General features: G+C 49.1%; 1 protein-coding gene across 1 annotated transcript in view; it reads right to left on the bottom strand.

The window, feature by feature from the left end:
* Positions 1–79: 79 nt before the first annotated feature.
* The window catches only part of GAL3ST3 (galactose-3-O-sulfotransferase 3), a 43,511-nt gene continuing 16,185 nt past the window's right edge, over positions 80–27,405 (bottom strand). Inside the window, exons 2-3 of the mRNA XM_060252060.1 lie at positions 2,340–2,592; positions 80–1,813 (exon numbers count right to left, since the gene is read on the bottom strand). Of these exons, the coding sequence (XP_060108043.1) occupies positions 658–1,813; positions 2,340–2,578 (1,395 nt within the window). The 5' untranslated portion in view covers positions 2,579–2,592 and the 3' untranslated portion in view covers positions 80–657. The remainder of the gene's footprint in view (positions 1,814–2,339; positions 2,593–27,405) is intronic.

Genomic DNA, 27,405 nt, shown 5'->3' with positions numbered 1-27,405 from the left:
AACCTGGGACCTTCTGCATGCAAAGCTGTACTAGTGAGCGAAGGCCTTTCCCCCATGTGAAATCTGATGGGGGCTCACATCAGCTATAGGTTGAGGTGGCAAGGATAAGAGCCAGGTGTACGATCAGAAAGAGGAAGGGGACATCCGAGAGAGGGGGAGATGGAGGCTACCACTTTCCCACCATGAGGGATGGGGGCCATCGTTGCTTGGGTTTTTGTGGACAACCAGTAACATCCCCTCCAGAAGTACAGGAGAAAGCAAACCAAACTGGGAGCCCCCAGCTGGATTTCAAAGAGCCCACCTGGCGAAACACAGTTCACAGTTTTAGCGCATCCAGAGGAGAGTCCCGCTCATCCAGATTTCTAGGTCCTGAGTTTGTATAGAGCAAAACAGGGTCAAGTGTCCTACAGTCCCAAGTACACAAGAAGACCCACCACTGAACCAGACTATAAGAGCCTGTTCTCCCCACCCCACCCTGTGCTCTAGAAACCAAAAGTTCCACACTAAGTATTGCAAAAGCTCACATGATACAGAGAAGCTGGGAAGCTTTCCCACAGCCCCCTAGCTTGTAGGGCAGGCCTCAGGGAACACACCTCCATAGCTGCAGCATGAGTCAAAGCAGCAACCTCCCCGGTGTTCTAGCTGCCACACGGGAGTTCAGGCTACTTTAGGAGGTGGATGTCGGGCCGGTCGCAGGAGTCCCCGGGGTGGAAGAGGTCGATGGAGGGTAGCCCTTCGTCGGTTCCTCAGACTCTGCTTCCGCAGCAGGTAGCGGGAATACTGTATCTCAGGCATGACCAGTTTGAGGCACTGTTCATCTAAGGGAGGTCCTGAGCCTGGCAGATCATAGCCCACAATGTCTACCTTAGCGCTGGGTTGCCAGGGGCGGAGATCTTTGTTCTTGATCTGCATGGCAGGACGCAGCTGGGGCTGGCCTCGAAAGCAGCGGTGTGCCAAGCGCTCACAGGCCTGATGGAGAGCATGCACCTCTCTCTGCACACAGTCCAGGCCCACCTCGTTCAGCTTCCGCCAGAAGGTTGCATTGAAGTGGTCATACAGGCGGGCATCGAGGGCATTCCAAGCACGGATCTGGGCTGCCAAGCGGGTGGAGGTGATGTTGAACTTGGATTCTGGGCTGCGCATGTTCATCTTGACGTATAGGATATCATCCAAGTCCCATGCCAGAAGATGACGGAGGAGGACCAATGACTCATCAAAATATTCTGCAAGCATAACCAGAGAAAAGATGCTCTCCATTTGCTGGATGAACGCCGGGAGGTACATGGGGTCACCAGGGCTGTGGTCAGGGTCACCCCCCAAGTCATACACCATTGTATTATGGGCGAACATAGCAAACTTCTCGTGAGGTTGGTAATAGCTGTGGGGGTTGTCAAGGAAGACCTCCATGGAACCATTGGGCACCCGCTTGAAGGCAGGGCAGTACTGATTGTAGTAGCTGAAGAGTGACTCAAACATGGTGACCGGCTCACGCAGGATGGTGATGTAGATGGTGTCATTGGGCATGATGCGACGCAACTCTGCTTGGTTGAATCGCAGGTGGTTGGCGATGAAGCGAGGCGGGAGGGTATAGGGGTGCACGAAGCGGATCGAGAAGTTGCGGGGATAGCAGAACTGATGGTCGCAGGCATGATGGGGCAGCGCCACCGTCAGATTGTGCCGCTCGGCAAAGCGGAAGAGAAGGTTCTGCACAGTGCTGCTGGCCGTCTTGTGGGTCTTCAGGAAGGCCACAGCAGTATGCTTGGGGTGTAAGGACAGCAGTGGAGCACACCTGAAAGACGCCAACTTTGGGAACCTGCCAGCAGAAACACAGGGCAAGAATCGTCAAGCCAAGTTACGCCCTTTCTCTAGCTTCACCCTTCTTCCCAGTACAGCTCTCCGTGAACCTTGATGCCCTTCCCTCCAAAACTGATCCCTCTCCTTGCCACTCCAGTATCTCTCCTTCGCACATCTTTTTGGCTCCTCCTTTTTCTGCTCTCACAATCCCTATCATTCCAATTCGATCCCATCCTTTTCCTTTTTCCTGTCCTTACCAATGGTTTCCCCCTTGTCTTCTTCCTGCACATGACTTCTTTGGGCTCCTCCTATTTATCCCACTTCCTGTACTTTCCCCTTGTATTGGTTCCACCTCTTTCCCCTCTCAGCTCCCCTACCTTCCCATCACTATTCCCACCCCACCAACCCTTTAGTTTTTAATCTTCTCCTCTCTGTCCTTATTGCTTGGATCCATCCCTTTCCATGGCTCCACCCCTTTTCTCATTTCCATCAGTTTTCTTCTCAGCCTCTCTCTTTCCCTTCCCTTCTCCTGGACCTCCCCTTACCAGCTAAGGTGGGCGCTCTGGCGCAGCAGCAAGGTGCCAGTGCTGAAGGCCAGGAGGAGGAGGAGGAATGCCTTCTTGCGGGACATCATCTTGGGACTGTAGAACAGCAAGGGCAGAGAGCAGGCCATGCTGAGGACCCTATCCAGGTATGGCATAACTGAGAGTCCGCCTTGGCATGGGGACACCCGGAGGCAGCAGCTGGTTGCTTCTGGTCTCAGCAGCAGCAGCGCCAGCCTCATCCAGCAAGGGGCACCTGAACAGAAGCACAACATTAATTGACCTGCTAAAAGGACATCCAGTTGTTGGGGAGGGATGGTTGGTTGGTAGGTATTTTTTGTATTTTTATATGTGTGCATGTGGGGGGGGGGGTTGTAGCAAAAACTCCTTTGCAAATTAGGCCACACACCCCGGATGTAGCCAATCCTCCTGGAGCTTACAGGGCTGTTCTTACAGGGCCTATTGTAAGCTCCAGGAGGATTGCCTACATCCAAGGTGTGTGGCCTAATATGCAAAGGAGTTCCTGCTTAAAAAAAAAAAGCCCTATGTGCATGTGTGTGTGTGCAGACCTGGAAGTCACGGCAACCTCTGGTAACTGATTCCTACTGGGGGCCTGAAGAATATTCAGGGAGGTGGTTAAATAAAGTCTGCCCCCACCTCCCAACTACTGGTGTTCCAAGGAGGTCTCCCATCCAAGTACTTGCCAGAGTCAGCCCTGCTTAGCTTCCAACATCTGACAAGATCAGGCTTGCCCGGGCTATCCAGGTCAAAGTGAAAGGACATCCAGTTGTTAATGTGAATGAATGCAAAATGAAAGCCCAACGCTGTTTAACGTATATAATAGGAACACGGAACATGAGAAGTACCAATCGAGGCTATTGTACTTTTGGACACATTCTGAGAAGACAAGTCATTGGAAACGCTAGGAAAAGTTGAAGGCAGCAGGAAAAGACAAAGCCCCAACATGGATGGACTCTATCAAGGAACCCACAGCTCTCAGTTTTGCAAGACCTGAGCAAGGCTGTTTAACCATAGGATGCTTTGGAGGTCATAATTCATAAGGCCACTAGAGATCGGAATCAACTTGACAGCACTTAACACACACATGTGTACATGCCACTCAAAACAGAAGCAGAGGTTTTGTCACTTTGAGTCTAGAGATGTAAACTTCCAGACATTTTGAATCCATCAGGGCAAAACTGGCTGTTGTTTAATTACTGGGGAGCAGAAATTTTTGGAAAAAATGATAATATATGCAGTGCTTACTTTACTATCAAACAAAATTATTTTACTGCTGTAACAATATAAACTGCATCATTAAAATGCTGTTAGCATACGCAATTTTACTATTTGGCATATAGTTACAAAATTTAAAAATATAAATGCTTGTGTTTTTCAACAAGCAAAATTGCAAATACTTGAGAAAAAGCTACGAGCCACTGCAACCTGTTGCTAACATTAACATATGTATCCGGGGCTTTTTTGGTAGCAGGAACTCATTTGCATATTAGGCCACACCCCTCTGATGTAGTCAGTCCTCCTGGAGCTTACAGTAGGCCCTGTCCTAAGAGTCCTGTAAGCTCTTGGAGGATTGGCTACATCAGAGGGGTGTGGCCTAATATGCAAAGAAGTTCCTGCTACAAAAAGCCCTGTATGTATCCTTTTTTTTGCCATATGATACAAAAAATAAAAGGAAACAAATGTTGTAAGAAACAGAAGAGATGTATTGTTTGAACAATATCATACAATCCTAATAGGCCCACACACATTTAGATATTAAATTATAACACGGAAAACAGTGAATGCTTTAATACTGTATTATAAACATCTTATAGCATTCTTAATTGTTGGCAGCATTATTCACATTTAAACTGTAAACAAATCCTTGAAAAATATGTTGTATATAATACAGAATTCACTGAGCTGGAACCAGCAGTGCGTGAGTGGGAAAGAAAATGAACTAAGTGCAGTTCCGCTTGCGCAAGCAGCAGCCCATCAGCTGAGGAAACCCAGAATGCCTTGAGCATAATTATTAACAAAATAACAGCATGCATAAGGGGGTGATGGAATGCATAATGGTTCACATGATTTAGTTTCATTTGGTCTTGAAATGGTATCAGAGGAAATGTGTTCTGCTATACCTTGCACACACAGAAAGAACAGTGGAATATGATCACTTTTGCCCAGTGCAAGCAGGCAGCAAGGAGTAATTTTATCCTTTCTGCTTGTGCGAGGACAGTGGAGCACAGTTGGGAATCATCATCATCTCATACTGTAACTTGACTTGCATTAAAAATTTTCATGCTATATGTTTAGAGGCAGTAAAACTGTGTCTTAAAAACATTTCACTCATTACAAAACAGGAGGCCCGTCTAAAAGCGACCAGAGACAGGGCCTTTTCAATTGCAGCCCCCTGTTGGTGGAACCAGCTCCCGGAGGAGGTGAGGGCCCTGTGGAACCTTGAACACTTCCGCAGGGCCTGTAAAACAGCCCTCTTCCGGTTGGTATACAACTGATTGATATCGGGATGCCTGAATATTTAAACTTACGAACATCAGAATATTGAACACTGGAATACTTGAAGAATTGATTTAAGGAAGAGGTAGCATTGTGAGTTTTATGCATTTTTATGTATAATTATTAATGTATTTTAAAGTATTTTAAACTGATTTATTGTTAGCATTTTGTATTGTAAGCCGCCCTGAGCCCGCCTTGGTGGGGTAGGGCGGGATATAAATCGAATTAAAAAATTTTTTTTGATGGGTTTGTTTTTTGTTTTGTGTTTCCCTAAATTTACCATTTGCTTCCATCAGAAAAACTGAAACCTTCCTCCTCCCCACATAGTTTTCAGGTCTTCACTTCTCTACAAAGCCAACCGATATACATACAGTGCAGGCAGTTCAAATACTGACTGGACAGACATCCAGTAATTAGAGAGATAACCTGACTGACAATCAAGGGGATTCGGCAATAAGCAGGCTGGCAGTGAAGGACCCAGAGAACAGCATGCTCATGTAGAAAACTGCCATAGAAAGAGCGAGATCTAATTGTTTCTGTGTGTGTGAATCACACCGAGATGCTAAGCGGGAGGGGCAGATTTTTCTACCCTGTTGCATGTTCAGCCCTTCTTCACAACTGCTCCCTTACACGCTTCTGTCCATATCTGTTGCACGGCACCATCAATTCTGAGTCTCCAGCATGCAAACTCATTCCCTGGGGGCTTAAATCCCAAGGAAGAGATGCTTGGCTGACCCTTGTTTTGGAAACCAAGAAGACATCTAGTGTCAGAAGTCCCGTGCCCTAAAGGGGCGCTGGCTGTGACCTGCTGATGGTAAGGGAAAATAGGCAGAGGCCCTCCGCTTAATAATTATTTCAGCTGCAACACTATAGAGTATCAGACAAGGATCTGGGAGGCCCAGATTCTCCCCCCCCCTCCCCCAAATCCGCCCTGCCAGCTGTGAAAATTACTGGGTGATCTTGGCTTGTCACTTACTCTCAACCTAGCCACCTCACAGGATGTAACACAAGGGGTTCTGTTCTGGTGTGCTTGTCCCACCAAGACACAGCAGGCAAAGTTTCTTGTTAGTAACAGGAGTAGATTTTATTCGAAATAAAAGGGAAAGCCAGCAGAAACAGCCAAGTAATTCACAGACTGAGGAAAGACACTGTCCTTATATAACACTGTTTATCTGTCCATCATTTCTGAGCAGCCTCAATGCATAGTTTTCTTATATGGCAAGCAAGCATTTGAAGAAGGAAACCAGTTACTATGGAAAGCATGTAAATTACAAGCTTTTCCCTACCAATCCTACACAGGGTTGTTGTGAGGATAAAATAGAACAGAGAACCAAGTATGAGACCTTGAGCTCCTTGGAGTGAGGTCAAGAAAAACAAGAGAAGATGGTACCAGAATTAACTCTTCTCATAGAATAAAGGTGGTAAAAGGCTGAACCTTGGCATCAACTGGGGGTGGTTATTATTCGTAAATTTCCTTCATTGTACAGGGAGTTAGACTAAATGACCCTGAAGGTCCTTTCCAACTCTTATGATTCTAAGTTCAGTGTCCTTTCCTTCCGCCATAGTCTCTTTACAGAGGGCTAGCAACGCTGGTTCATAGCAGCAAAATAAAACATGTCCAGTACCACTTTAAAGACTGACAGAATTTCAAGCTCTCTTCAATAAATGCAAAAAGTGTACATCCAGAACAGCAAGATAGATAGATAGACAGACAGACAGACACAAACAGACTGACTAAGCTCTGCTGGAATAACTCATGTTAGTCTTTAAGGTGCCCCTAGTTAAAGTCTCGCTATCATCTCTCTTCCTCCGGACCTTCTTTTGGCAACCTTGCATTTCTCAGTACTTCGAATCCATCTCGAGATTCCCCTCCACATACTCTCTGCTGCTCTCCTGATTATACTCTACCCTGGACCACTGAGCTATATTCTTTCACACTCACCATCCAGTGACTCTCACTTCTCTAAACACATCCCTCACCTCCTTCCTTGGGGGGTTTCTCACCTCCCAAAGTCTCCTGGCTTGAAAACAACCAACAACAGAGGACATAGTAGGACATCCTCCAAGTGCCTTTCTCTCTGCCACCTAAGTAGCCACAACTCACAGGAGAGGAGCTTCTGACGCAGAATGTGTGGCATTCAGTTGGCTTGGGGGCCACCACACCTGTCCATTTTGAAACCCACAGCCAGCTCAATCCTCCTTCACCCTCAGTCAGTCCAGTGACTTACCTCAGTACAGAAATTCCTGAGGCCTTCCATTTAAGTCACAAACTCTTCTTCCCGCTGACTCATCCTGCACAGATGACATATGAGGGTGCCTTTTTACCGTACAGCTTCACCTGTTTTCCTGGTATTTGCCCCGAGTTCCTGATCCCCAGCTCTCGCTTTCCTCCTGGCATCTAAACAAAGAACATCCCACAACTGGGCAATCTCTTTCCACAGAGGAAACTGGAGACAGGTACCAAGTCACCTTGGCTCAACAACAAGAGATTAGGTGTCCCACTGCTCAGATCATTCCCCCAGCTCTTTTTTTGGACCCCCTCCAAGCCCTTGCAATCTCCCGTGGTTGTCTGGCACCAAGACTGCCTCTGAGCTCTATTTCTGCAGTTGATGAACTTGGTCTACAGAAGGAGACACTTTGACCCCTGACTCGGATACTGTCAGGGAAACCATCCCTAGCTGAATAGGGGATTGGTGTCTGACACTGAGGGAACACGAGACGATGATGCTCTGTCTGAACTCAGGTTTCTCAGGGCTTGGCACCAGAACTCATTTTCAGCGAAGAAATAACTTTTCCTTTGAGCACAGGCAAAGTATACTTCCTTAAAATGCTTTGTTACCACAACCAACCCACACACATATGCAGCATCTAGACAGCCTTAAGACCCCACACTTGGGCCTTTAGGATATAACGTACGGCTGCCAACCTCCAGGTGAGTCTGTAGAAAGGGAGAGCAAACAAACCGTCAATTATGTAAACATTTGACATGCAATAATGATATCATGTTTGCCTAAGTGCCTTCATTTTGTAAATGTTATATATAAATATTAGTATTTCGCATCACTGCCTCTGAAACCTGGCAGTGGAAGCTTCCATATTAGCGTTCTCACTACAGGCACTATAAACCACGATTTAAAGAGACAGTTGTCATGGGTGCTGGGGACCCTGCAGAAGAAACCGAGCCTGCGGAGCCTGCAGAAGGAACTGTGCCCCTGCCACCTGCACCAGTGCCCCTGCCTCCTGCTGAAGAAGATCCAAGCCCCCCTGCCTCGCCCTCTCGGGTGGCTCGTGTGCGTGACCGCCTTCGTCAGGACCTCAGGGATCGGAGGAGGGCGGCACGCTCACAAGCAAGACGCTCCCTGAGCCCTGAGTGGTGAAAGGATTCTGGCCCTTCTAAGTGTGAGGATGCTTAAGTTTCGGCAGGATCCTGGCTGCTGCTCTGAGACAGCAATTAGCCCAAATGAGCAACAGGCAGCAGAGGGCTATATAGCTGTGGGCTTTGGGAGGAGGCTTTGTGGAAGCAACTAGTCACATACCTGACATCCTAGCATCCACTCCGGCTCTTGACTTTGGCTTTTGGATTCCTGACTTTGGCTTGGACCTCTGGACCCCCTGACTTCGGCTTCTGAACCTCTGACCTGTGATACCTGGATTACGATTCTGTTTTGGCGCCTTGGACCCTCCTTGCTCACGAGTTGCCGACCTTGGACTGCCCCTGGACTTTGCCTGACTCAGCCCCAGCTCGTGACAGATTGCTTCCACCCACAACCAACACCCATTCCACAGGATGGATGCTGAAGCAAGTGGAACCACAGGACTACTGGCTGCACTCCAAGCCCAGGTACAGCAGCTGACACAGGCAGTCGTACACTTGCAGCAACAACCTGTGGCCAGTGCTCCAGCCAAGTGCCCAGTTCCCCCACCTGACAGATTTGGGGGTGCCGTGGAAGAATTTCCTGCTTTCCTAGCGCAGTGCCGACTGTACTTCGAACTAAGAGCTCGGGACTTCCCCAACGACAAAACAAAGGTGTGTTTCATCATCAGCCTGTTAAAGGGGCAGGCGGCCAAATGGGCCACACCCTTGCTGGTTGCGTCCTCTCCCCTGCTGACTGATTACCAGGGGTTTGAGGCCCACCTGTCTGCTGCCTTCTCAAACCCAGTCCAAGCAGCCACAGCCAACCGGAAGATCAGGGCGCTGAAACAAGGCAAATCCTCAGTGGCTCAGTATGCCACCGAATTCAAGCTCCTGGCCCAAGACTTGGCGTGGAATGAGGCTGCCCAGATGGACCAGTTTACTGAGGGGCTGGCAGAGGAAGTCCTGGATGAACTGGCCAGGGTGGAGTCGCCACCCACGCTCCAAGGCCTTATCACCCTCTGCCTCCGCATTGATGGCCGCCTGGAAAGTCGCCGCCAAGCCAAGACCAGAGGGCGCCAGCTCCCTGCGCCGTGCCACTTGGCCCCTCGCCCATCCCCAGTTAGTACCAGAGCCGAGGAGGAGCCTATGCAGCTTGGAGCTGCTCGACCCCGCCTGACTCCAGAAGAAAAGGCCAGACGCCGCACGCAGAATCTGTGCCTTTACTGCGGTACGGCAGGCCACTATGCCTCTGGCTGCCCTGCTAAGCGCCGGATACCCGGACCCTCGTTGCCACCGCCGCCAAAAGAGCAGCCCCAGGCGTAAGTGGGCCCTCCAGCCTGGGGCGACTAGCTGGGTCCTCCGAACAGCAGACTGATACCCCGGGCCCATTCCTGCTACCAGTCAAACTCCGTCTGCCTGATGAACGCTGGCTGTTTGTATATGCCATGCTGGACTCGGGAGCGGCCCACTGTTTTGTAGATGCTGCCTTTGTAAAGCAGCACCAGATACCAGTGCAGACAAAAGAGACTCCAACGCTGGTGGAGGCTATCGACGGGCGCCTCCTCCGTTCTGGCCCCGTCACCCAGGAGACCTGCCCCATCACCTTCCACGTCCAGCAGCACCAAGAACAGCTGCAGTTTAATGTCGCCCGCATGCCTCGCTTCCCGCTGATTCTGGGCCTTTCCTGGCTGAAGCTGCACAACCCCATCGTGGACTGGGCCCAGCAGGAACTACGTTTCCGAGACCCATGCCCCCATCTGACTCCTCCCACCACTCTAGCAGCCGGCATCCCGAGTGGTGGTCCTCAGCTCCCTCAGAAGTATGCGGACTTCGCCGATGTCTTCGAAGAGACAGGAGCGGATCAGCTTCCCCCTCACCGGCCCTATGACTGTGCCATTGACCTAGTACCTGGGGAACCACTCCCGGTGGGGCGTCTGTACCCGATGTCGGAGCCTGAGTTGGCAGCTCTGCGAGACTACCTGGACAAGAACCTGAAACGCGGATTCATCCGACCCTCAACCTCTCCCCTGTCTGCTCCAGTCCTCTTCGTGAAGAAGAAAAGTGGGGAGCTGCGGCTGTGCAATGACTACCGGGCCCTGAACAAGATCACCATCCGCGACCGGTACCCTCTACCACTGATCCCTGAACTCTTGGATCGCTTAAAGGGGGCCCAGATTTACACCAAGCTGGACCTCCGTGGAGCGTACAATTTGGTGCGCATACGGCCCGGAGACGAGTGGAAGACCGCGTTTGGGACCCGATACGGGCAGTACGAGCACCTGGTGATGCCCTTCGGATTGACCAATGCCCCCGCTGTCTTCCAGAGGTTCATGAACGACATATTCCGGGACCTGCTCGACCGCTTCGCGATCATATACCTGGATGACATCCTAATTTACTCCCGCAATCCTGCCCAGCACGCCGAGCACGTCCGCCAGGTCCTGCAGCGCCTACGAGCCCATGGCCTCTACGCCAAGCTGGAGAAGTGCGACTTCGACCTGCGCTCCGTCGAGTTCCTTGGGCACATTGTGTCACCGCAGGGGATCTTCATGGACCCGAAAAAAGTAGAAGCGGTCCTGACCTGGCAGGCTCCTCAGAATCGCAAAGACCTGCAGCGGTTCCTTGGTTTTGCCAACTACTATCGGCAATTCATCCCGGCCTACGCATCCCTGACCACACCCCTGACTCAACTACTCCGCCCCAAAGAACCCTTCCGCTGGTCCCCAGAGGCCGATAACGCCTTCTCCACCCTGAAGACTCGCTTTGCCACCGGGCCACTCCTGAGATACCCTGACTCCCAGCTTCCCTTTACGGTGGAAGCTGATGCCTCCAACGTGGCCCTGGGAGCAGTGCTGTCCCAGCGCGAGGAGCCGTCCCAGCCACTCCAGCCCTGCGCCTATTACTCGCGCCAGCTCACTGCTGCAGAGAGGAACTATACCATCTGGGAGAGGGAGTTGCTCGCGATCAAGGCGGCGTTTGAGGTTTGGCGACATTACCTCGAAGGGGCTCGCCACCCTGTTCAAGTGCTCACCGATCACCGGAACTTGGAACACCTCCAGACCACCCGCCGTCTCAACCAGCGCCAGATCCGGTGGTCCCTATTCTTCTCTAGCTTCGACTTCCGGATCTCCTACATCCCCCATACCCAGAACCGGAAAGCAGACGCGCTCTCCCGGAAACCGGAATACGCCCCTGCCTCAACTGAGACCGTGCCCGCTGCTCCAATCCTGCCGCCCTCAGTATTTGCAGCCACCTCCACTTCACCAGCACTCGTGGAGGACATTCGGGCTAGCCAGGCCAATGATCCCTGGGTCCAGCAACACCTCCAGGCTCTCCAAGATGACCCAACAGGCGAGTTCACGACTCGAGGCGGCCTCTTGCTACACCGCGAACGCCTCTATGTGCCGCCCGGGCCCTTGCGAGCAGAAGTGCTACGCCTGACCCACGACTCGTTACCCGCCGGGCACTTTGGACAGCATAAGACCACCCACTTGCTGACAAGGGAATTCTGGTGGCCACGAGTTCGCGCTGATGTTGCCCGTTATGTCAGCTCCTGTGACGTCTGCCGAAGGGCCAAAGACATCCCAGCCAAACCCTCAGGGTTGCTACAGCCGTTGCCCACATCTTCAGGACCCTGGGAGACCATCTCGATGGACTTCATCACGGAACTTCCGCGCTCCAAGGGTCAGACTTGTATCTGGGTGGTCGTCGACCTATTTACCAAGATGGCCCACTTTGTTCCATGCCCGAAACTTCCCACAGCTCAGGAGACGGCCCAGCTTTACCTGCAACACATCTTTCGTCTGCACGGACTCCCAGCCCATCTGATCTCCGATCGGGGCCCTCAGTTCTCCTCTCGGTTCTGGCAAGCCCTCCATTCCAGCCTGGGTACTCGAGTGCACCTGTCCTCAGCCTACCACCCACAGACAGATGGCCAGACAGAGCGCACCAATGCCACGCTAGAGCAATATCTCCGCTGTTACACCTGTTACCAGCAGGATGACTGGACCACTCTATTGCCCCTAGCGGAGTTTGCATACAACAACGCGGTCCATTCATCCACCCAAATGACCCCGTTTGCTGCAACCTACGGGTACCACCCTCGGTTCTTCCCGGCAATCCTACCACCCACGAATGTCCCCGCCGTCGATGCCTACCTGCAAGAACTCCGCGCCAGCCAAGACTTGCTCCGAGAGCAGCTACAGCAGGCCAAGGAGGCATATAAACGGGCTGCGGACCGAAAGAGGCAAGAAGGCCCTCCAGTGCAGCCGGGGGATCAGGTGTGGCTCTCAACTCGCTACCTGCGCCGGCCTGGTCGGTCTCACAAGCTGGATGCACGGTTCATTGGACCCTACCCCGTCGTAGAACAAATAAACCCCGTCGCCTTCAGACTCCAGTTGCCACCCCACCTCCGCATTCACCCTGTGTTCCATCGCTCCCTCCTTGTTCCAGCTGCACCCCCTGACCCAGCTCGGCCTCCTTCCCCACCGCCGCCACCACCGGTGTTGGTGGATGACGAGGAAGAATATGAGGTGCGCCAGATTCTGGACTCCCGGTACCATCGTGGAGGCCTCCAGTACCTTGTGGACTGGGAGGGATACGGCCCAGAAGACCGGTCCTGGGAACCTGTGGACAATCTTCATGCCCCGGACTTGGTGCAACGATTCCACAGCGACCACCCCGACCTCCCAGGCCCCTCGACGGAGGGGGGCCCTGGGGGGGGGATAGTGTCATGGGTGCTGGGGACCCTGCAGAAGAAACCGAGCCTGCGGAGCCTGCAGAAGGAACTGTGCCCCTGCCACCTGCACCAGTGCCCCTGCCTCCTGCTGAAGAAGATCCAAGCCCCCCTGCCTCGCCCTCTCGGGTGGCTCATGTGCGTGACCGCCTTCGTCAGGACCTCAGGGATCGGAGGAGGGCGGCACGCTCACAAGCAAGACGCTCCCTGAGCCCTGAGTGGTGAAAGGATTCTGGCCCTTCTAAGTGTGAGGATGCTTAAGTTTCGGCAGGATCCTGGCTGCTGCTCTGAGACAGCAATTAGCCCAAATGAGCAACAGGCAGCAGAGGGCTATATAGCTGTGGGCTTTGGGAGGAGGCTTTGTGGAAGCAACTAGTCACATACCTGACATCCTAGCATCCACTCCGGCTCTTGACTTTGGCTTTTGGATTCCTGACTTTGGCTTGGACCTCTGGACCCCCTGACTTCGGCTTCTGAACCTCTGACCTGTGATACCTGGATTACGATTCTGTTTTGGCGCCTTGGACCCTCCTTGCTCACGAGTTGCCGACCTTGGACTGCCCCTGGACTTTGCCTGACTCAGCCCCAGCTCGTGACAACAGTATGAAGAAGAGTTAACTTAATGGAGAAGTTCTCAACTATACAACAATATCTCAATATTCCAACTGCATACAAACAAATTACAAAATACAAACTACATCTAAATCTATCTAAATGTAACAACCAGGCTTGTCTCCATTTTCAATAGCTTCTCTGACCACATTTAGACAGACTGAAAATTGGTTTTTTTGAGAAATTGTTTATGATTTGAAGAATCTGCTCGAAACAGAGTTGCGGAACCTCTTCATGGAAACAAAATTCTAAAAAAAAAGTTTAAAAGTTCATGAGGGGCACTCATGTTTCTCCTTCATTTCCATTTTGAGGGTTTCAGCACCTCTTTTTCCAGAAAACACACCCTGGAAATGTGTATTCTTTTTGAGGAACTTTGTTCTTCATAGGAGGTTTTGGTCCTATCAGCAAATGTACACTTCAAACCTTTTCACTAATTGTTGCTTATTTAATACTTATTGAATAACCTGTGGAATAAGTCCAACTACTGCAAATTGGAGGAAACTTTGACTTCATTAAAGACTCTTATTATTCATGTGAGAATCTTCCACTACATAACACTTGGACCATTTATTATTTGTGGATAAGGGTTTTTTGTAATTTCTTTATATCCAATTAGAATATTGAGTTGTTGTATAGTTGAGAACTTCTCTATTAAGTTAACAGTTCTTCATACTGTCTCTTTAAATCGTGGTTTATAGTGCCTGCAGTGAGAACGCTAATACGGAAGCTTCCACCGCCGCGTTTCAGAGGTGGCGATGTGAAATACTAATATTTATATACAGTATTTACAGAATGAAGACAGTTAGGCAAACTAATAATATTTTAATTGCATATCAAATGTTTACATACTTGATTATTTGTTCTCGGCATTTGCTCCGTCTTTTTACAGTCTCACATGCTGAGAGTCAGTCCCAGTTGGCTTTCTAACCTCCAGGTGGGGCCTGGAGATTTCCCAGAATTCCAAGTGATCTCCAGCCTACAGAGATCGGTCTCCCTGAAGAAAATGGCTGCTTTGGAGGGTGGGCTCCATGACATTATACCCCACTGAGGTCCCTCTCCTCCCCAAAGCCCACCCTTCCCAGGCTTCACCTTCAGATCTCAAGGAATTTCCCAACCTGGATTTGGCAACCCTAATTTAACCATGCCACTGAGTTTAGAAAAACTGAACTGGCTCAATATGGAACTGAATGTCTGAGAATTGTTAACATATGCAAGATTGCAACTTTGATCTCCCTTGGGTAGGAGAATTTGCTATGTGACTGTGGAAGTCCAAAGGAGAAAACTGGGAAATTGGAAACAAGAATACAGGCTTGTTGAGTATCACTTATAAAAAGGTGAAATTTCCTTCAGGCAGAATGTCTGCTTAGAGTTCTTGAACAGTCACAAGTTGTGCTCCGCTTCTGATTTTTTAATCATGCAGCTTCCTCGCACATCTGGAATCAAAGAGAAAGGTTTCCAGGCAGGTGTGCCCTTTAGCATATCTTGTCTTAGAACACAAGCCCCTGGATGCAAGGCCCCAGAGTTTGTTGTTCACCCAGGTGAATGCACCTGCTCCAAAACAGCCTCCATCGTTGCAGTCACAAGCAGCCTTTGTGCGAGCATAACAGAGAGAAAGACGCCCAAGGATTAGTTAGACTGGCTCCCCTTAACAGAGGATTTATCTGCTCTCATTCTCCAACTATTCCTCTTTTGCACAGCTGAAAGGGCCCTTGTTATTTCCACCTTTGCATCTTTCCCCCATCTCAATGTCAAACAGTGTTTCTTCCCTATCTTACCTCAGGGGCTAGGAGAAATATTAAATACCTAGCTGGAGCCAAGATGATTTATTTAAAAAAACGAACTCATGGACACTAGCACTGTTTTTCTTAGAAAGGCAAGCAAGCTGGATCTTGAGATCAGAACTGCACTTGGGTCACAGGTCACAATTGCTGGTAATGAAAATGATACCCTTGTGCATATGCAGAATGCCTTCCTTTCCCACATCTGGGATCAGAAGGTGCAGTGTTCTGAGGCTTACAGGTTAGGAAACAGGCCCCCATTTTGTAAATACTCTCCTGATTTCATTTATTCCCTCCCCCCCCCAAAAAAATCTAGTCACCCTAGGGGCTGAGGCACATTATAGTAATTTCAAACCATACATGTGACAGGTCTACACAAATTCATTTTAAATAAAATATCTAAAACCAAACCTTTTCATGTTATAGTCATGAAAAGGACGCCGGCATAGTTGATCACTCCATAGTTGATTACTGAATAGTTTACAGGTAGAGTTGCCAACCTCCAGTTGGTGGCTAGAGAGCTTCCACTATTACAACCCGGGTTTTTGTGTGTGTTTTTTTAAGAAAATCCCCTAAAAATCACCCTGATATCACCATTGTTCTACCGGTATAAAGGTAGCTATTTTATATGCCAATAAAGGTGTTGTACTTGAAGGTAGCTACTATTTCAATGTTTTGTTTGCAAATAGCTAAGGAACAAATAAACATAAACAGCCACACAAAATGCACACATGCAGTTCTTATTGGGAAACTGAAATTTTACATATGTTTGCAACTACAAACTAATAAGGAAGATCACTTCTCAGAAATAAAAGTGTCAGAACATCAGAACAAACACAAATGAAAAATTATGTCTGATCCCAATAGATCTTTACAATGAGAAGCAAATGAGCATGGCAACTGCAAAAGGAATGGCAAACACAATGGCTAAAAATACCTGAAGATTACGTGCAGAACTCTTGCATGCAGCAACATACCTCTTTTCACAGTAATACTTGTGTAACCCTAATTTAATTATGAGGGATACCAAAGAAAAAATTTATTTTCAGTTAAGAACTAAGAGAGGTCGAGTCTTTGACAATACGATCCCACCTTGATTAACATTAACAGTTCAGGCCTACTGTGTTCAACCAGACATGGGGCTCAGTCCTTTCTGACTTCTATAGTCCGTTGAAGGTGAACACACTTGCAGCTCTGCACTGTCTTTGTGTCTGTACCTCCTTTCAAGAGTTCCATGTAGCCCTGGCCTATGAATACATGCTTTTATAACAAAGCTGGAGGCCACCAATAACTCTCAGCAGATTCATATAACATCCATTACAAACATTCACAAAAACAATCAAAAGACAAACTGATAGCCAATTAACATGTATAAGGAATTCTCGTACCTAAAATATCAAATATGTAGATTTATAACAAAATCTGGAGTCCTTCAGACCTCCCAATAATTCTGGGGAAATTGCGCCTTTTCTTCCTTACATGGAATACTTCTGCTCTTAAGCTCTTTTAGTGGATTCGGTTACACTTGCATGAAGAAACAGCACCCCACACACTATCTTTTCTGGGGGGATTTTCTCAGTCACCTCTGTGTTTTCTTCACTTCTCACTTTCCTTCTGTGGTCCCCTAGTCTCGTGCCATGGCCTCCCATTCATGCAATTTTTACCTGGGGGCTTCTTGGGGGGGCATATGGCCTAGGGGTCCCAACCCTCCCGCCCTGGCGGGGGACCCCAGGATTTCCACCCTCTTCCCCCGCTCCCCCCAAAAACGGAAGCGGGGGGAGGGGGGAAATGGCAAGCCGCTGCCGCCCCCTCCCCGCCCAGTGAAGCCGTAGGCGGCAGGCCCGCCGGCACCCAGCAGCAGGAGGAGGCGGCGGAGGAGCTGTCAGCCGAGGGCCTCGCTGTCGGCGTTGGTGCAGCAGAGAGGCAGCAGGAGCGCGGCGAGGAGATTGGGCGCGTCGGAGCAGCGGAGGCGGCGGAGCCAGGCGCGGCCCAGGGCGGTGAGGGAGCTCTTGAAGGGGTGCAGCACAGCCCCGCCAACACCACCGCGGCAGCACCGGAGGCCGAGGAGGAGGCCCCGAGCCCCTGGCCCTACTCTCCATGCCTGCGCCACCGCCCTGCTTCACCCAGGCCTCCAGCCTCAGGCGGCCGCGGAGGGGCGGGGAAGACGAGCGGGAGGAGGAGGGAGGGACAGCTGCTAGTGCGGCTGTGGCGCGGGAACCTGCGGCTGCGGCGCTTGTCACAGCCTTGATATTGGCTCCACCCCTAACATCTCCTGGCTCCACCCCCAAAGTCCCCAGCTATTTCTTCAATTGGACTTGGCAGCCCTACTGGCCCCAGGTTGAGAACCACTGCTCTAAGCTTTGGAGTCTTGTGAGCAAAAATTCTACTTTGTGAGGTACTGGCATTAAAGTTGTGAGCTACTGCATAAATTAGTTTGCTCTGGGGCTGTTTTTCCTGAGCTAAGACAAAATGTGTGAGGCCAAAAATCTGTGAGCTAGCTCACGCTAACTCAACTTAGTTGGAACTGCGTTCCTGTTAAAAAAAAAAAGCCCTGATTACAAACTGATCTCCAGGCGACATAGATCAGTTCGCCTGGAGAAAGTGGCCACCTTTAAATGGGGTTATACCCCATTAAAGACCCTCTCCTCCACAAACCTCAGGCTCCACCCCCCCACCCCCCAATTTCTAGGTATTTTCCGATCCAGAGCTGGCAACCCTAGTTACAAGCCTATTACCAAACTCGGGAGCTTCAAAAATCATTGTAAAAGAGAAGACAGGCCAATTCATCAGTCCCTGTAGCTCTGCATCCCTCCAGTTTGGTTCAGTGCAACTCCAAATCTCTGAACATATTTCTTTTAGATATTTCTGTTCCAACTTTAGCATGAGCTACCAAGGCAGATTGCAAAAAAAAAAAAAAACTTCTTTTATTTTTAAGGCAACATATCCATGAAAGCATAAACCACAAAATCAGCAACAAACGCTCCAGTAAAAAGCCAGGGTCCACCAGTCATAATAAAAAATAGCTCTAGCTCAGAGATGGAGCAAAACTATGGTTGTCAAGTCTGGATTGGGAAGTTCTGGAGATTTGGGAGCGGAGCCTGGGGTGGGGTGGGACCTCAGAAGTGTAGGCTGCCAAAAAGCCCACCCTCCAAAGCAGCCATTTTCTTCAAGGGAACAGATGCTCGTTGCCTGGAGATCAGTTTTAATTCTGGGACATCTCTAGGTGGTCCCACCAGGATGGCTGGCAGTTGTAAGAAAAACCATGTTTGGGAAGCAATGATTTTTTGATCCATATATTAGCTTACTGGGCATTGCCAGCCAGGGTGGGAAAACTGACATTGTCATGGAAAGGACTTACAACATTTAGTTGATCCATCAATTTAAAACATTTTGACTGGTTAAAAAGCAGCCTCTCGGAAACTACTGGTGCTTGCACAGGGGACCACTTTTTTATCTTTTTAATTAGTTGGGCAGCACAATTCCCCATAAATTGCTTGTTCTGTTTTTATATAAAAATGCAGGGTGGGGGATTGTAGAAAAAGACCAGCAGGAACTAATTTGAATATAAGGCCACACCCCCTGACATCACCATTGTTTCATGCAAGGCTTTGTATAGAAAAAGCCCAGCAGGAACTCAGTTGCATATTAGGCCACACCCCCTGATGCCAAGCCAGACCTGGATTCCTGCTCAAAAAAAGCCCTGTAAAAATGTGAGTAGTTGGCACCATGTTAGAGGTTGGGTTGCCAGTCTCCACGTGGGACTTGGAGATCCCCCAGAATTACAGCTGATTTCCAGACTACAGAGATCAGTTCTTCTGGAGATAATGATTGCTTTGTAGGATAGACTCTGGCATTATACCCTGCTAAAATAGGGTCCCAACCTTCTCTTAACCCCACCTTTCCACCCCAGATTTCCAAGAATTTCCCTGTCTTGAGCTGGCAACCCTGTGAGGTTTTCCTTCCCTTCTCATATGGGTTTGTGCTTCTAATACCCTTATTCTCACACTAAGGGTCAATGTACCTGCACATGTGTATACACACATATCATTTTACACAGCTGGAGCCTTTACACCTATCCATTATTCACTACAAGAATAATAGTGCAATCCTAAGCAATCCAAGTTTAGTATTTCAAGCCTTTGAAGGAGCCTGTTTAGCATAGTGGTTAAGTGCATGGACTCTTATCTGGGAGAACTGGGTTTGATTCCCCACACCTCCGCTTGCACTTGCTGGAATGGCCTTGGGTCAGCCATAGCTCTTGCAGGAGTTGTCCTTGAAAGGGCAGCTGCTGTGAGAGCTCTCTCAGCCTCACCGACCTCACAGGGTGTCTGTTGTGGGGGAGAAAGGTCAAGGAGATTGTGAGCTGCTCTGAGATTCAGAGTATAGGGCAGGGTATAAATTCGGTATCTTCTTCTTCTTCTTCTTCTTCTTCTTCTTCTTCTTCTTCTTCTTCTTCTTCTTCTTCTTCTTCTTCACTAGTTTGTATTTGACCCAGACTTATATAATAGAGTGATTGACAGACATTCTCACATTTTGACATATTACTGTTTTATTGCTTTCACATGCTCATGCTGCCCAGATCAAAGGTTTGCTCAATTTGTTAATTTTACTATTCTGTCATTTGTACCATTTTGCATTCTGGACCACTGCCTGCCAGCTATACGTAGCTCTGTACTGTGCCTGGTCTGATGAAGTGTGCTTGGAGCACACAAAAGCTTATGTTCTGAATAAAACTTTGTTGGTCTCAAAGATGGACTTGACTCCTACTTTGTTCTACTGCTTCAGACTTACACGGCTGCCCACCTGGATCTATCTAATTTGTATGCTCACTCCACTTGTACATAGCTTGAATATTAAAGGTTTCTTCTTTCCTAATAAACCACAACCATCTGTTGTGATGGCATAATCAGGTGAAATAACTACCTGTGGTTTATTCTTTGGTCTACAAATCAGGATTAATTATTAAGCTAAACTTGGAATCCCAGTTTGTAGGCAAGAAGATGAACTACATGTTGCTGTTTTGCCTGATTTGAACACCATGACAAACTGCGGTTTTCAGCAGCTCAAGAACTTTCAATACCTGAGCAGTACCAGAGGGGAGGGGCTTGGATTGCCAACTTTGGGTTCAGAAAACTCTGGAGATCTCAAAGTGGAGCCTTGAACAGAGTTGCTTAGGGTGGGGAGGGACCTCAGCAGGGTATAATGCCTTGCCTTTGCAGTCCACCTTCCAAAGCAGTCATTTTCTCCAGAAGTGGAAGAAATGTTTTCAATAAATAAGCCTGGAGAACAGCTGAAATTCCAGATCTCCAGCTTTCACTTAGAGGCTGGCCACCCCTAAGCAGAGGGCTCGCAAGAGGCCAAGGACTTTAGAAACTTGTTCTCCTAATGAGTGACCCGTGGTTTGTTCTATATGAACACAACAGCTACTAAAAGGCTGTTCTCTGCTGTACACAGCATTCTTTTAGGATAGGGAAGGACTGAAGGAGGATAGGGAAATGGCTGAGAAGCTGAATGAATTTTTTGCCTCCGTCTTCACTGTGGAAGATGAGAACTTTTTGCCCGCCCCAGAACCACTAATTTTGGAGGGGATGTTGAAAGACCTGAGTCAGATTGAGGTGACAAAAGAGGAGGTCCTACAACTGATAGACAAATTAAAAACTAATAAGTCACCGGGTCCGGATGGCATACATCCGAGAGTTCTGAAAGAACTCAAAGTTAAACTTGTGGATCTTCTAACAAAAATCTGTAATCTTTCATTGAAATCTGCCTCTGTTCCTGAGGACTGGAAGGTAGCAAATGTCACCCCCATCTTTAAAAAGGGTTCCAGAGGAGATCCGGAAAATTACAGGCCAGTCAGTCTGACTTCAATACCGGGAAAGTTGGTAGAAACCATTATCAAGGACAGAATGAGTAGGCACACTGATGAACATGGGTTATTGAGGAAGACTCAGCATGGGTTCTGCAAGGGAAGATCTTGCCTCACTAACCTGTTACAGTTCTTTGAGGGGGTGAACAAACATGTGGACAAAGGAGACCCGATAGATGTTGTTTACCTTGACTTCCAGAAAGCTTTTGATAAAGTTCCTCATCAAAGGCTCCTTAGAAAGCTTGAGAGTCATGGAGTAAAAGGACAGGTCCTCTTGTGGATCAAAAACTGGCTGAGTAATAGGAAGCAGAGAGTGAGTATAAATGGGCAGTCTTCACAGTGGAGGACGGTAAGCAGTGGGGTGCCGCAGGGCTCGGTACTGGGTCCCATGCTCTTTAACTTGTTCATAAATGATTTAGAGTTGGGAGTGAGTAGTGAAGTGGCCAAGTTTGCGGATGACACTAAATTGTTCAGGGTGGTGAGAACCAGAGAGGATTGTGAGGAACTCCAAAGGGATCTGTTGAGGCTGGGTGAGTGGGCGTCAACGTGGCAGATGCCGTTCAATGTGGCCAAGTGCAAAGTAATGCACATTGGGGCCAAGAATCCCAGCTACAAATACAAGTTGATGGGGTGTGAACTGGCAGAGACTGACCAAGAGAGAGATCTTGGGGTCATGGTAGATAACTCACTGAAAATGTCAAGACAGTGTGCGTTTGCGATAAAAAAGGCCAATGCCATGCTGGGAATTATTAGGAAGGGAATTGAAAACAAATCAGCCAGTATCATAATGCCCCTGTATAAATCGATGGTGCGGTCTCATTTGGAGTACTGTGTGCAGTTCTGGTCGCCGCACCTCAAAAAGGATATTATAGCATTGGAGAAAGTCCAGAAAAGGGCAACTAGAATGATTAAAGGGCTGGAGCACTTTCCCTATGAAGAAAGGTTGAAACGCTTGGGACTCTTTAGCTTGGAGAAACGTCGACTGCGGGGTGACATGATAGAGGTTTACAAGATAATGCATGGGATGGAGAAAGTAGAGAAAGAAGTACTTTTCTCCCTTTCTCACAATACAAGAACTCGTGGGCATTCGATGAAATTGCTGAGCAGACAGGTTAAAACGGATAAAAGGAAGTACTTCTTCACCCAAAGGGTGATTAACATGTGGAATTCACTGCCACAGGAGGTGGTGGCGGCCACAAGTATAGCCACCTTCAAGAGGGGTTTAGATAAAAATATGGAGCACAGGTCCATCAGTGGCTATTAGCCACAGTGTGTGTGTATATATAAAATTTTTTGCCACTGTGTGTCACAGAGTGTTGGACTGGATGGGCTGTTGGCCTGATCCAACATGGCTTCTCTTATGTTCTTATGTTTACTGTGCAATAGTCATCTCTCTCTCGGCTTGGCTTCGCGAACGAAGATTTAAGAAGGGTGCAATAGTCCACGTCTGCTGCAGGCTCGCTGGTGGCTGACAAGACCAATGCGGGACAGGCAGGTCCGGCCACAGTGGCTGCAGGGAAAAGTCTGATTTAGGGTTGGTGCTGTAGCAGTGCGATTCTTCCTCAGTCTCCTTTTGTCCTCAAGACCAGCTATGCGTGCGTTCTCAAAGGAAGAGACAGCCTGGTGGATGGTGTGTCTCCATGCTTTGCGATCTGAGGCTAGGTCAGACCACTGGTGATGGTTGATGCGACAGGTGCCAAGGGATTTCTTCAAGGAGTCCTTGTACCTCTTCTTTGGTGCCCCTCTATTTCGATGGCCGGTGGAGAGTTCGCCATACAGGGCAATCTTGGGAAGGCGGTGGTTTTCCATCCTAGAAATATGCCCTGCCCAGCGCAGCTGCGTCTTCAGCAGCAGTGCCTCGATACTGGTAACCTCCGCCCGCTTGAGGACTTCAGTGTTGGCCACAAAGTCACTCCAGTGGATGTTGAGGATGGTGCGAAGGCAGCGCTGATGAAAGCGCTCAAGGAGTCGCAGGTGATGACGGTATAAAACCCACGATTCGGAGCCGTAGATGAGGGTTGTCATCACAACCACTTTGTAAACATTGATCTTTGTGCCTTTTTTCAGATGCTTGTTGCTCCACACTCTTTTGTGCAGTCGGCCAAATGCACGGTTTGCCTTTGCCAGCCTGTTGTCAATCTCCTTGTCGATCTTGGCATCTGAGGAGATGATGCACCCCAGGTAGCTGAACTGCTGGACTGTCTTCAGAACTGATTCACCCACAGTGATGCAGGGAGGGTGATAATCTTCCTGGGGTGCAGGCTGGTGGAGAACTTCTGTCTTCTTCAGACTAACTTCTAGGCCGAATAGCTTGGCAGCCTCTGCAAAGCAGGACGTCATATGCTGCAGAGCTGATACCGAGTGGGAGACAAGTGCAGCATCATCAGCAAACAGTAGCTCTCGGATGAGTTTTTCCATTGTCTTGGAGTGGGCCTTTAGTCGCCTCAGGTTGAACAGGCTGCCATCGGTGCAATAGCAGATGTAGACACCATCGTCATCATCTAGATCTACTGTGGCTCTTTGAAGCATCATGCTAAAGAAGACCGTAAAGAGAGTTGGCGCGAGAACACAGCCTTGCTTTACACCTGTGCCTATTGGGAAGGGCTCCGAGAGGTCGTTGCAGTGTCTGACTTGGCCTCGCTGGTCTTCGTGTAGCTGGATGATCATGCTGAGGAACCTTGGGGGACATCCTAAACGTTCCAAGATTTGCCACAGGCCTTTCCTGCTAATGGTATCGAAGGCTTTGGTAAGGTCGACAAAAGTCACATACAGAGCCTTGTTCTGTTCCCTGCATTTCTCTTGGAGCTGCCTGAGAACAAATACCATGTCGGTGGTGCTCCTGTTAGCTCTGAAGCCGCACTGGCTCTCTTGGAGGAGTTCTTCTGCAATGGTGGGCACCAGTCTGTTCAGGAGTATTCTGGCAAGGATTTTGCCTGCGATGGAGAGCAGGGTTATCCCCCGGTAGTTGGAGCAGTCTGACTTTTCCCCTTTGTTCTTGTATAGGGTGATGATGATTGCATCGCGAAAGTCCTGTGGTAGTTTGCCTTGTTCCCAGCAGGTGACAAGTACTTTGTGAAGTGTGCTATGTAGTACTGTGCCCCCATGCTTCCAGATCTCTGGTGGAATTCCATCAACTCCTGCTGCCTTGCCACTTTTCAGTTGCTTGATGGCTTTAACAGTCTCTTCTAGGGTGGGGATCTCATCCAACTCTGTTTTCACTGGTTGAGGTGGGGTGAGGTGGATTGCTGAATCTTGAACTACGCGGTTGGCACTGAAGAGAACCTGAAAATACTCTGACCACCGGTTCAGTATGGATGCCTTGTCTGTGAGGAGCACTTGGCCGTCTGCACTACGCAAGGGACTCTGAGCCTGATATGATGGACCATATACTGCCTTCAGGGCTTCGTAGAACCCTCTTAAATCACCAGTGTCTGCACACAGCTGGGTTCTCTCTGCAAGCTTGGTCCACCAATCGTTCTGAATGTCTCGAAGCTTGCGCTGGAGGTTGCTACATGCAGCGCGAAAGGTTGCTTTTTTCCCAGGACAGGAGGGCTGAGCAAGATGTGCTTGGGAGGCAGATCTCTTTTTCGCCAGTAAATCTTGGATCTCTTGATTGTTCTCATCAAACCAGTCCTTGTTCTTCCTTGTGGAGAACCCGAGGACTTCTTCAGAGATCTGCAGGACGGTAGTTTTTAGGTGTTCCCAGAGTGCTTCTGGAGAAGGGTCTGTGGGGCAACTGGGGTCCTCAATTCTTGACTGGAGTTTTGCCTGGAAGGCAGCTTTAACTTCAGCTGACTGGAGACTGCCAACCTGAAACTTCCTCCGAGGGATACCTCCTCTCCTGGGTGTGGGTTTAAAGTGAAGACGGAGATTGCAGCGTACAAGACGATGATCCGTATGACATTCTGCACTGGGCATTACTCGGGTGTGTAAGACATCTCGAAGGTCTCTCTGGCGCACCAGAATGTAGTCGATAAGGTGCCAGTGCTTGGACCGTGGGTGCATCCAGGTTGTCTTCAGACTGTTCTTCTGCTGGAAGATAGTGTTGGTGATGGTGAGCTGGTGCTCCATGCAGAATTCTAGCAGGAGGCGCCCGTTGTCATTGCAGTTGCCAATGCCGTGTTTGCCAAGTACTCCTTTCCAGGCTTCCGAGTCTTTACCTACTCTGGCATTGAAGTCGCCAAGGATGATCACCTTGTCCTCTGTAGGGGTCTTCCGTACAAGGTTGTGTAGATCAGCATAGAACTTGTTCTTTTCTGCAGGATCTGCTTGAAGGGTTGGGGCATACACACTGAAGAGTGTTGCATGCTGCTTGTTTTGAAGTGGGAGGCGCATGGACATGATGCGATCTGAGTGACCTGTTGGCAGGTTTTCGAGTTTGGAGGCAATGGAGTTCCTGACCATGAAGCCAACGCCAGAAAGGCGGCTCTCAGCCTTTGACTTACCTGACCAGTAGAGGGTATAGCCAGCACCGTGTTCTTGAAGACTACCTTCCTCAGGGAAACGGACCTCACTGAAAGCTGCTATGTCGATATTCAACCTGAGAAGTTCGTGGGCAACTAGAGCAGAGCGTCGTTCAGGGCGACCACTGTCTACTGTGTCAAGCATGGTTCTGATGTTCCAACACGCAAGCTTTAGTCTTTGCACACTTTGTGAGGCAGGTGCATGCCTTTTCTTTGTTGTTATTTTTTGACCACAAGTAAGGATGCCCATTGACCGCGACTAGCCAACTGGGGTGGAGGAGACGAGCTTTGTTTAGGCCACCTTTTCTAGGCCCCTCTCCGTGTGGAGCAAGCAGTGCTGTCCCTAGATAAGGCTGCTTGGTCGTTCAGGGTGCTGCCGAAAGATGCTTTTGTCTCCGGGTTAGCATCAGGCGACCAATACCCTGAACCGCCTACATGCAGGATCGGGACTGCGGCTTCCAGTGGCACCTTCCACCTGCCGTTTCGCCCCTTGCCCGTCGCTGCAGGACTTGATGCGTTGTGGGTTGTGTATATGGATATGCCCTTCAGGCCTGCGCAGAGGAATTTTTTAGGTGAAGCGCAGTGTGCGCGGTACTGGCTCCACCCTTTCACCTGGGGGTCATCTGCCATGGCCCAGTAAGCCGGGACGCCGGCAGCGAGTCCTCCAGGTGGTAGGTGTTACATTAACGAGCTCTATCTGCCCAGGTTTGATGTTAGAGTTTTCCTTCTCTTAGGCTGGCGAGGTTGGTGGGCCCAGCCTGCCCATCCGGTTATACCGCCGGACAATTCGGTCGCACCATGACCGTGTTTACTGTGCAATGTAAACACACCATGTTTACTGTGCAATGGTCATCTCTACATATTTATAAACAAAATTATGTTTGGCAGGTGTGCTACAGGGAAATGACAAGTTTTTCCTAGTGTATCACTGACAGTCTAAAACAAACTTCACAGATGCAGCCTGTGTGAAATAAAGGTGCTATGGCTCTGTGGGAGGACATCTACTTTGCATGCAAAAAATCCCAGGTTCAATCCAAGGCAACTCTGTTTCAAACAACCAGGCAGCACAGGATGTGAAAGGCCTTCACCTGAGACCCTGGAAAATCACCTTGATTGCATTGACCTTGATGGATCTATGGTTGTTTGATTTAATGTGTGTGGCTGGCTGAGTACTCCAGGTTGCCCCAGCATACATACAAAGGACACAGGGGCTTGAGTGATTTATAACCCAGTGATCTGGGCTGCTTTCAACTCAAGGATATCCCATATTTCAGCCACCCAACTGGTGCATTTTTTTTCATGTTTCCACGTGATTATCATCCTCCATCCGTGCACCAGCTGTAACAGCCCATTTTTTCCATACACACAAAAAGTCTTCATCTTAAACCTGTAAAAAATGGTATTTCCTCAGCAGCACACAATCCCCACAAGCAGTTTCTTGTGTCTAAAGAGGATACCGCACAATTGCAGGACTTTGTTGCAGCATGAGTTAGTTCTTTTTTTCATTTGTTGGTTACAACTGGTTTGAAGATAGTAGGCCGCCTTATACCATTGTCTGTCATGGTCAGAACTGTCTATTCAGACTGGCGGTAGCTCTCTGGGGTCTCAGCTGGGAGGGTCTTTCACACTACTTGATTTTATAACTAGAGAAGCCAGGAACTGAGCCTCAAAGCCCCAAAATAGGGACAGTGATTTACTAAGGTCAAGTACCAGAAAATTAAAGACTGCATCTGATAAATAAAC

The sequence above is a fragment of the Heteronotia binoei genome, chromosome 1 (genome assembly GCF_032191835.1).
Source record: "Heteronotia binoei isolate CCM8104 ecotype False Entrance Well chromosome 1, APGP_CSIRO_Hbin_v1, whole genome shotgun sequence".
Classification (NCBI taxonomy): Eukaryota; Metazoa; Chordata; class Lepidosauria; order Squamata; family Gekkonidae; genus Heteronotia; species Heteronotia binoei.
Note: the sequence above shows the minus strand (reverse complement) of the source record. Positions and strands in the feature narration are given on the sequence as shown.